At 39.4% G+C, this 11,500-nt stretch overlaps 1 protein-coding gene across 1 annotated transcript; it reads right to left on the reverse strand.

Moving 5' to 3' along the window:
* Nucleotides 1–2,490: 2,490 nt before the first annotated feature.
* LOC146698779 (gamma-aminobutyric acid receptor-associated protein-like 1) lies at nucleotides 2,491–6,644 on the reverse strand. Its single transcript, XM_085471581.1, has 5 exons — nucleotides 6,450–6,644; nucleotides 5,462–5,551; nucleotides 4,732–4,810; nucleotides 3,786–3,904; nucleotides 2,491–2,977 (listed from the first exon to the last, which is right to left on the reverse strand). The coding sequence occupies exons 2-5, from the start codon at nucleotides 5,549–5,551 to the stop codon at nucleotides 2,912–2,914; spliced, it is 354 nt and encodes a 117-aa protein (XP_085327707.1). The 5' UTR covers nucleotides 6,450–6,644; the 3' UTR covers nucleotides 2,491–2,911.
* Between the last annotated feature and the right edge of the window lie 4,856 nt (nucleotides 6,645–11,500).

Raw genomic sequence — 11,500 nt, forward strand, 5'->3', positions numbered from 1 at the left:
TAGACCTTTTATTGTCATTGTACAGTTGCTTGCACAATGGAATTACGTAACAAGACCACAAGGTTTAAAAGTAAAAGACAATATAGAAGAAGAAAAAAATATATAGGAACACTATGTACACTAGAATATAACAAATAATAAAAAAGGGTGGATGGAAACTGCACATCTGCCAAAATATTGCACAAAAAAGACATTTTACATTAAATGGAGAGACATCTAGAGCTGGTAATGGAGTCCAGAATGGAGAGTGGACACCTTCTCTGCAGTTTTGATGACCAATAAGGAGAGAGGGTCTGGATGACCCTCTCTCCTTATTGGCTGTTGTGCAACCAACGTACCACACAGGGATGGCGTGCACCAGCACACTCTCGATTGTGGCACGATAGAAGGACACTAGGAGGTCAGTCTGCAGCCTGTTGCATCTCAGAACCCTCAATAAATGGAGGAGCTGCTGAGCTTTCTTCATTCAGGCTGATGTATTTGTAGTCCAGGACAGGTCCTCAGAAATGTGGGTACCGAGGAACTTGAAGGAGGACAACCTCTCCATGTAGTCACCTTTTATGGAGAGGGGACAGGTGGTTTCCCTGTGTTTAGGGTAAGGTTATTGTGGTCACACCATTCTGTCAGACCCTGGACCTCTGTCTGTGTTGTCAACGTTGGTGATGATTCTCATCAGGGTGGTGTCATCTGCAAATTTGATGATGATGTTGCGGGGTTGCGGGGGGTGCAGTCACTGGTGTAGATGGTGTATGGGAGAGGACTCAGCACACATCCCTATGGTGAGCCAGTGCTGAGTGACAGGGAGGACGATCTGATGACAGATTGTGATAAAGTTTTTGATCCATGCACATGTAGCGGGGGGAGGAGTCTAAGTTTACCAGCTTGGCTATAAGGATGTCTGGGATGATGGTATTGAAAGCCGAGCTGAAATCAATGAAGAGACTTCCTTACTGAAGTCCCAAGATTCTAAGCAGAGTTTAGGGCAGTGGAAACAGCATCCTCTGTGGACCTGCGAGGGCCAAAGCTGAGTGGGCGGCAGTCCTTTATGTGCTTTAGGACCAGCTTCTCAAAACACTTTGCAACCACTGGTGTCAGTGTGATGGGTCTGTAGTCATTGAGGCCACTAATGATGGTGGACTTGGGGACTGGTACTATTGTCGCTGATTTCAGGCAGTGAGGGACAGTGGCATGTAACAGGGAGAGGCTGAATAGTCTGGTGAACACAGGAGCCAGCTGGTCAGCTCAGACTTTGAAGACACTCCCAGGTATTCCGTCAGGGCCAGCGGCTTTTCTCTGATTAACTGCTTTGAACACATTGTAAACCTGGTGTTCTTGGGGAGTAAATGTGTGTGGGCTGTGCTCAAAGGCGGCTATGGGCAGGGTGGTGTGAATGGTAGGGGTGTTTACAGTTCTCTCAAAGCAGGCTAAGAAGTGGTTAAGTTCCTCTGCTAATGAGATGTCTATTTTATCTGTATTTGCCCTATTGCCTTTGTAGTTTGTGGTGTGTTTCAGGCACTCCCATACCTTCTTAGAGTTGTTATCTGAGAAGCGATCCGATAGTTTATTTAAATAGTCAAGTTTTGCTGCTCTGATGCTTTTTTTAAGGTCTGCTCTTTCTCTGCTCTACATATCCTGGTCCCCAGATTGGTATGCAGAGTTGCGTGCCTTTAATAATGCCTGAACCTTACTTGTCATCCAGGGTTTATGGCTGTGGTCTACCCGTACCCGCTTTTACATGGTGACAGTGTCCATGCAGTGCTTGATGTAACCTAGCACTGCAGCAGTGCGAGTCTCTAGGTCGACATGTTCGAAGACACTCCACTCTGTGAAGGCAAAACAGTCCTGCAGCTGAGCCAGAGCTTCCTAAAAAAGGTGTTGATAGTTTGGTTGGTGCCCTTTGTCCTTTTCCTGAGTGGTGTGTATGCCAGGACAATGAGCAGAGAGAGGTGGTCAGACATGCTCAGGTGGGGGAGGGGAACAGATCTGTAGGCTTGGTTAATAATTGAGTAAACATGGTCCAAAGTTTTGTTCCCTCTCGTAGGGCATTTCACATGTTGAACAAATTTAGGCAGCACAGTTCTTAAGCATGCTTTGTTGATGTCCCCGCAACAATGTGTACTCCTCTGGACACGCCCGTTGCTGTTCGGAGATTGACTCATGCAGGATGCAGGTAGACAAGCGCTGATCTAACATTAGCGTCTGGTGGTATGTAGACTGCTGTTATATATATATATATATATATATATATATATATATACACACACACACACACACACACACATATTATTATTATTATAAATACTAATAATATTCACTTTATTGATCCCCGTGGGGATTACTCTCTCTGCATTTAACCCATTCACTTAGTGAAGCAGTGGGCAGCCACCAATCAGGCGCCTGGGGAGCAATGTGTAGGGACGGTACCTTGCTCAGGGGTACTTCACGTTAGCCGTTCAGTGGCAAACAAATAAGAAAAGAACGCACACAATGGATGGCTTCTTTTTTTTTTCCACAAAAGTTTATAATTTACAAAAACAAAAGTACTATTTGCATTAAATACAGGTAAGTGAGGAAAAAAAGAGCTCTCTCAACATAATTGCAATAAGTTCCACTTCTTACAAAGAATTCGTGCTTTCAAACCTTCCTGTGTTTTTGTTTACTGAGTAAGGAAATCAACATGACTTACCCATCCTTCTCCCCTTAAAATACTGTTGAAAGTTAAAACCATGCCAGCACCACATTGTTTTATACAAAGCTTTTCTTCCACCATGCACAGTAGTTACTTATCAAAGCTACTATTATAGAGAATAAAAGGTGGATGTGAAGCATTTCGAAACAGCCCCAATTCTTTCTTCAGCCCATATCACTCTTCTCATTTGCTCTCTTGCTTGCTTGAGTCTTTCGTTCGTCCTCATGCACCGTACACGCTCTCATTACTGTAGGTCATGTAGAGAAACAGGTCCTCTTCATGGTGCTCCTGAACACATTAAAATAGCAGGGAATAATCCACAAATGAGCATGAAAAGTTTGTGAACTTGGAGACACACAACAACAATGAAAAACAGAAGTTTATTTTGGATGTGAAATAAAACAAGTCAGCAATTTATCTAACTTCCTTCTCTGACGAAGTGTAAAAAGAATGGGAAAAAAATGTGTCTTCATTTACACGTTACCTTTAGAGCTAATCAAACCCTCAACTGTATCAAGATGTTCACTTCTCTTTTCTATATATTCTGATTTTGGCATCACTTTTCGGATGATAAAATATCACTTAGCTCATCCTTACTTCTGTTTACTTTCTGTTAGGCGCGTATTAATAGGATTAGAAAAAGCGAAGTAACACTGCTGCCTAAGCAGATCTGCCAAAAGAGTTTCAGAATGTGAAGACAAATTCAGTATGTTATGCCCAGAGCAGCAACTTTTTAAAGCTTTTTCCTACTTTTTAAGCCACTTAACATGGACCTTCAAATTATTCAAGCATTAAAAAGGCACCGAACTCAAGGGATGAACCAGTGTTGTGTCTATACATACCAGACAAATTAGCAGAGAACCAATTTTAATTTCTTTAGTTGGATCTATTAAAAACATTCCCGGTTTGTGCCTGTTTCAATACATTTCTGCACCTATTTTCCATTTTCCTAGAAAATATAAAGAAATGAGGGGCTACTCAAGACTATTCCACAGTGTAGTGTTTTTTGCATTTTTTGTTTTGGAAAAGGAAAGCAATCTCTAAATGTGGATAACTGTTGTTGTGAGTCTGTGCGTGCGTGCACTGAAATGTTTACCTCATATACTGCAGAAAGAGGGGAGCTGGATGGGGGAAGAGAGTTGTTGACAAAGAAGAAGAGCGCCTCCTCTGGTCTCAAAGACACACGCTGACGGATTAGGAAGCACAACTGGCCGACTAAAAAAAGGGGAAGGAGATAAAGGAGTGGATGGTCAGTGTATAGCAGACACAGGAGTTTCACTTCATGTAAGATGAGAAAGGAGGAAAAAACTGATCATGACAAGTCACAGATCAGTCTGTGACTCAACCAGTTACCGTAAAACAAAACTTCTGTAAAGTTAAGAGAACTACCAATAGATTGAAGAGACCAATAAAGGAGAACTGGAGAGCTCTCTGTAATTTTATCGAGTTATTATCAAACAGACCTATGATTCCCAAAGTGTGGCTGGTGCCCCCTGGTTGACAGGGAAGGTACTGCGGGAGGGTTGCAGTAATAGCAGAATTTCGTTTGAAATTATGAGTATGTACAGTTACATATATATGTAAATAGTACTTTTTATTCACTTTTGATTTACATAAAAATGCATTAAAACTGGTAATGGGAGGTGGTTAGTTTTGTTTTAATCAAAGTGAATGGCCTCCTGCTGTGCTGCTCCTCCACTGACACTTGAAAATCTCTAAATATGTTTAAAAAGATGCCCGCAAAAGCTTTTAACTTATTAGGGACATCCTGTCTGGTCCAAAAGCTTTGGAAAGTACATCATAGGAGATACGGTTGGCTTGTGTGGATAGAGCAGATATTTGCTGTTTAGTCCTGTGTTGGCTGATCACCAAAACCAGAAGAGCAAAGTTGACACTGGCTTAAAGTAATTTGAAAACAGCTTTGACATTGCATAGTTTGTCAGGCCCTGTTAAAATATAACACGTCCTGCTTACAAATACTCTTCAATCATTCACTTTTTAATTTTTCCTTTGGTTTCAAAATATCTGTAATGTCGTTTCACCTGTTAAATCGGAGGGTACTAAGTATTTCTTCTTGTCCAGTTCAGGAGCTCGTGACCTCGGGGACCTCTCAACAATGATCTGCAAAAACACACCCCGAAACAAAAAGCAATCATTAACAAACAAAGGCACAGAGAACAAGTACCTGAATATAAACAAGAAAAAAATCATTTATCATTTATATATATATATATAAAACAGCAGTCTACATACCACCAATTAAAATGAGTCTTAAAGAATAATAATGTTGTTGTCATTTTTTTTTTATTACAAACCTATGAAGTAGATCTATTACACTTTTATTTGCTTTCTGTCACATATATACTGTTACAATGGTGGGTGCTCACATTAAACATGGCCAAAGTTCCAAATATTGAGGTCAGCAGATGTCCAAATAATCCCTGAGAGGCAAAAGTGCCACTTTAAAGTGCCAGCCAATCAGATGAAAGTTGTCTTAAAGGGAGAGTGGCTACAACAGTTGCTTTAGAGAGATGATGAACTGAGGTCCAGTAGAAGACAAACAAAGATCTTTTTTTAACCGAAGATACTCTAATAGAGCCCAAGAATTTAAAAAAAAATGCTTAAAATGACCATAGAAAGTCCACCTTAAATTAGCTGTGCATAATTTTCAAGAGTAAATTGCTAAACTTGTTAAGGCACTTTGTTGTCCGTGTATAAATTTATAAAAATTAATCAAGTCTACTGGGAAAAAGTCACTGTTGTTGTACTCACCGGTATCTTGTCGGGATGCTTGGCCCGAACTCTCTCTCCCTCTGCTCTCCTCACTTCTAGTGGTACTGAGCGCTGGTACTGACTGCCCATCTGAAACCATACACAGGGAAACATGAAGTTTCTCACAATAGCTATATTTATGCAGTAGACAAAGGAGAAAGCACACTGGTGGACTGACTTCAGTGCCCAGTGCATTCAGTTAACAAGTGATGATGACAGCTGGAAGAGTGCATCATTGTTTAATATCAATCCATCTTTAGGTCAAGAGTTTTGCAAAGGTCGTATTAGGAATTGTGGACATTATGGACATTGTGTACATTGCATATTTTTGTAAGCAGGGTTAGAGTTTTCCATTAAAATAAAAACAACACAAAATTGTACCTTAAATCTATCTGTCAACAGCACAATACCCATTGCCGTTTTTGGAACGGGAAATGTATTTTTATTTTTGTCAAACTTTGCAGACCTCACAGTCAGCTCTGCAAAGTTATGATGGGCTAATTTTTTATTTTATTTTGATTAGATTTATTTTTAGGAAACAAAACACTGTTTACATGTTCATTAACTCTACTAAAACAGGGCACGACCATGACAATTAGACTTAAAACGCATTTTAGGTTCAGTCAGGTTGCTCCTGATGGACAAAAATAATGTATGACATTTCCTTGACTGATTTTTATCAGTGTAGAGATTGTGCAGATTGTACAGATGTACCGTTGTGATCATGGTTACACCCGTTTGTGGGTTCACGTAGGTTGGGGTCATTATGAAGTTAGGCCACGTCATTTCTCACAACAGCACCGGACTAAGCTCGCTTCCCGTATGTTAAGCAACCATAAAACAACCAACCCCTTAAAATCATTCAAGTCCAAGTGCCTCCAAGTCTAGCATGTAAAGGCCGATCGTAATTACAGTGAGAGAAATCCGATACGATGCTATGTAATGCTAGTAACGGCAGCTAACGTATCAAGACTGACTGCTCACATACCTTTAAAACAAGTTTTAGTCAAAACAGGTCAGAAAAAAAGATATACTCCAGTGATGCTCTGGGCTTTCAAATTTCCCCCAAAAAAATAACCAGAATTCTTTTTAAATGCTAATAAAAAACGCACGATCACGCACGAGACGGCTATCGCTGTCAAAGATGTCGACCGCTCTACTTATTCTGTTCAACGAAAACAACAACAAACACTTTAAACCCCGCCCACTGTAAACTTAGCCAATCGGGGACGAGCAAGTAGATTGACAGCGGAAAGCACGGAATCTATTGGGTGGATTTCTCGATCCGTGACCAGTTGTCACCGCCTCATATTCCTTGAGTGACGGCAGACATAACCAATATGTGGCTGTATGTGAGATTGCACTTGAGCCATGCCCCACACCCATGATCGCACACAGTCTGGCTACGTGCACAGCGTGATTTTTTTTCTTTATCTGAACTGTTCATTTTGTTCTAGAAACAGCTCCTGCAGACGCATGCCAGCAGTTTAATGCAAGTGAACTCTTACTGTGTACGTGCAAAATTACCGCCGGTGGTGAAGTTTTTGTTTACAAAAAACAACATTGATTGAAAGAACTCCAAGCGTGTTGTACAATGTTCAAATACGTGTTGTACATTGTTTTGTTATGTTTTATGCTGCTGTATGTACATCTTGGATATGTCCTGTAGATTTTGCATTATATGAGTCCACTCTCCTGCATGCAGGGCCCAATTTCAAAAACATACAATGCACAAAAAATACACCACATAAAGATTAAGATTGCAAGATCGATTACTTAATGCAGTGTATCAGGTATGGAAACTTTGTTTGCTGGATTGTGGATTTTTTTATAATAGCTCTACACAGTTGCATTTCCCAATACGAATCCACAGAAGTTTAGTTTAGGCATGTTTATAAACCATGCAATTATTCTCATAATTATAACTAGGGAGGTGAGGTTAACATTTTCTGCTGCTCGCCTTCTCTATTTATGTTTTCCGTGTGGCACATTCTGCCTTTTTAAGTGTATTAAAGTTGAAACGTTAACATTTTTGTTTTGTTAAAACTCACGCAACTCAATGTCTGGCTTTAGCTAGTTGTGTAAATTGCTATCATAAGTTATACATTGTTACTGATAATGCAAACTAAAGAAGTTTTAAATGTTTATTGACTGCTGTGAAGGGAATGAATGGCTGTACTCACGTTTAACCATAAAGTAAACACAATTCAACATTAACCCAGCATGAAAACTTTACCTTGGGCGACATATATATTTTAAGAAGCTTATCACTCCTGGGAAAATAAAAGAAAGCTGCATTTTATGCAAGCTTTTATAATAAGGTGACAGACACAACTGCTCTTGTCTAAGTCTCTTATGGTGAATCAGCCCATAAAAGCAAGGAGTTTTGTGTCATTCAACTGGAACATCATCATCTGTAGGCAGCTCTCATACCAGACAAGTAACCAGTTGCTGTAAATCTCCACTGTCTGCAAAAAGCAAAAATACAAGATAAATGAGATAACGGAAGGAAAACTGTGATAAGACTGAAAAGATGACGACACAAAACTGTCTAACAGGATGAAACAACTGGTAATGAGAGATTTCCTTGTGATGCAGATCCAGTGCTTCTGATATTCTGTGGGAGGCATTCTGCAGAGATTTGGGCCACCCTTGCATCTAATCTGCATTCAAAGTCCACCCTTAAACGAGACCAGAGACTCAATACTTTAGCAGATGATTTCATTACTCGAGTAATTCAGAAGAGAAGAAAATGAAAGAAAAAGAGATTTATCAACAAGACGTCGAAGATATTCAGACTACTTTCTATTTAACTTTTATCTTGGTATTTTTTGTGAAAAGAGAGCATTGCTGTACCCAGGGGTGCCTCCAAGTGGGGGACCGCGGGGAGGGGGGGGCCCAATTTGCTTTTCTTTCTCTCTTTTTTGTCGTATTTTTCAAGTAACCTATATTTGACAACAGCATAATAAAACTTGTAATTCCGCTTTTAGCGTGCCACCCGAATCCTTTTAGTGGCCCCCATATGGCCACACCTTTGGAAAAATCTGAAGGAGCCCCTTTCTTTACCTTCTCAAGAAGTTTTAGTTTTAATTGTTGCCTCTGCAATGCTGCGTGTTGTTTTCTTGACAATATTCTGGTCCGAAACAGCATGCACATGTTCAGGTCAGATAACAGAAAACAGGAAAGATGAAATATGCAAAGGTTAATCGTGATAACAGTGTATGAAATAAGAATCAGCACAATTTTAAAATATACATTCCTCTACCAATTTTTTTTCTTAATTTTCTTCTTTTAGCAGCAAACAATTTTACATCAATTTTCTATATTGTTCTATAAGCATTAATATACAATCCTAAAATATGACACCTACTACCTACCACCAAGACATTTTCCTGTGAAGTCATATGACCCGTGACATGTCCCTCTTAGATTGACCAGATGCTGCCAAAACCACTCCTTGTCCATGAATGGACCGGGGAAACCCTGGGATGACTTAGCATGCTGATGTGTGGCTGTTTATCCCAATTTAGGTGAAATGAATCAGAGAATGGAAAGATATCTTAGATAGTTTGAACTTGTTTCGTAGTATAGGGCCCAGTTTAACTGGGGATCCTCTTTTGTGTTTACATACTTCCTGAGTTCCAGTTATTTCTGTACACAGATTCATCATTTCCCACTAACAGCAACAAATTACGTCATAAAATTTATGAGATTAAAGACATTGCAGGAAAAAACAAATTCCATGAAAAGTTTGTGCCAAATCCATGTCAACATCACCTTCAGACAATAATGTGAGACAGGATGACAGGGGCGTACCACTGTGCCTCTGTGCCAACAATCACAGGTGGATGTTAACCCTGTGACACCATTGATTCCTTGATTGATAATTGAGTTTGCCTGCTGTTCACTCTGTGAGCTGTATAACACTTATGACCTATTTTAATAAGTGAGCATCACAGCTTGACACATACAGTCATTATTCTGTTCACAATAAGCAACTTTCCTTCATTTTTTATCAGCTCAGACAATTGTTAGATTTGTCGAGTTTTGTTGAGCTTTGTAATTCAGGAAATAACAAAGATCTAATCAGTAGCCGATTTCCTTACTCTGTGGGTGCGTCACCATAAAATGTGCAGTGGAAAGTTTAGCCCTGCACTAAAGGACACTACCTGAAGGTTAAAAATCCAGAATTCATTGGATGTGTTCTGATCTACACTTGTAGCACACCCATTTGGCACGTGACTGCACGGATAAAAAGCGCTCATTAATAAGGAAGCTTTTTTGTTTTTTGCTTTTTTAACTATCCAAAAGCCATAAAACTTTATTTACTAGAGAGATATGTCGAAATTTTGAGATACTGCCTCGAAAAATGTCTACTTAGTGCTAGCTGGTTATTTATTTGTTTAGTAAGGGGGGAGCAAGCTTCGTTGGTGCTCCTGATACTCCTGTGAATGCATATCTTGGGCATGATTTTGTTTTTTTAACACTAACCCTCCTGTTGTTTGTGAGATATTTCAGATATTTCTGTAATGATTTACAGTAAGGAGAATGTAAGTCTGATCAGGTTCCCTGAGTTTCAAGCTAATATTAAATGTCTAATAGCAAACATGCATCTACAGTATTATTAAGTTATAGTGCATTTATTTTCCCCAATGAATTCGACGTATGAGATAAAATATATCTTACCTGTGTTTCCCGCCCTCCTTGTATATGTGGATTTTAATTTAATGTCACACCCTGCCCTTTATTTTTATCTGTACAGATACAGTACATGTACATGTATCGCTACATTTATATTAAATACTGTAATTAGTATTCCCTTTGGCAACTTTGAAAATTTAAATTTAAATAAAAAAGAAAAGAAAAAGCAGTGGATCTCAGAGCCAGCTTACATAGATAGTCCACAGAGAGCATGCGCGATCTTCCCACCGACTGACTACTTGCTCACGTCGCAGACACCCAGGGATGCTGTAGTCTGTACCCTGAGACCCTGAGTGGAAGCTGAAGGTGTGGGACTCTGTAAGCTGAGCTGTGAGCGTACTGGAAGAGGTGAAAATGGACTTTGGAGAAAACAGGAGATGATGAGGAAGTGAAATACAGTGTGAGAAAACAAGAGACATAGGATCTGTGTTTTTGTTGTTGTTGTTTTGTGTGTGTGCCTGTGTGCTTTGTATCGTTGGGTTTAGACATAGATTAGATTTTTTTAAAATTTAATTTATTGTTTTTTTTTTTCCATAGGTCAGTTGGCTTAATGAATTTCATTTGTCACAGTGATTTAAATTATAAGCTGAGATCAGTTTGTTTAAATGCCAAAATAAAAGTTGGCTTAAAACAATCAACAAATTAATGACACATCGTTTAACTGGGATCGGAGACAAATAATAAATAAGCGATCTTCTCTAAGCACAATTTCTTTACCAAAGTTTTAAATCTACCAACAAATAAGTGTTGTGGAGTTTACACCATGTCGTAACAAAAAGACAACTGTCTGCAATATCAAGGACAATGGACAACATGCTGCTGACATGAGGACTCAGAGGAGACCAGCTGCATGTCTCTGCTCACTGTACTTTCTCATTGCAAATTCATAGTTTTATAATTAAACTGCAGGTGAACTCAACATCATCTAGACGATTTAATTTCCTCTATTACTGCGTCACTTGTAATAACACAAACATATTTCTATATTTTTAAAAAGGCTGTTTTTATGGAAATGCGGGACTCTAGGAGTCTATTCCTGGGAGCACAGCACACACAATTGCGTAATATTTGTTGTCAGAGGACAAATATTCAGATTCCTAGTATTCCTATTGGAGTCCTAATTTTAGTTTACAATTTCCTGTCGTGGAGAGAAAGAGAGGTGCAGCCACTTGCTATGTCTCCAAAACATCATCAACAGTTAACATGTTAAAACTGGTCAGCAATTTAAGCACATAAAGTGAAGTAATTCAAGGCTCCACCATTATGCCTGCACTGGTGCAGGGCAAACGTTTACAGGCAAGTCTAGATAGAGTAGATTTTTGTTGAAACTTGTCTGCA

The sequence above is a fragment of the Copadichromis virginalis genome, linkage group LG11 (genome assembly GCF_057382275.1).
Source record: "Copadichromis virginalis isolate Kocher_CV1m ecotype Utaka linkage group LG11, C_Virginalis_male_GT1.1, whole genome shotgun sequence".
NCBI classification, from domain to species: domain Eukaryota; kingdom Metazoa; phylum Chordata; class Actinopteri; order Cichliformes; family Cichlidae; genus Copadichromis; species Copadichromis virginalis.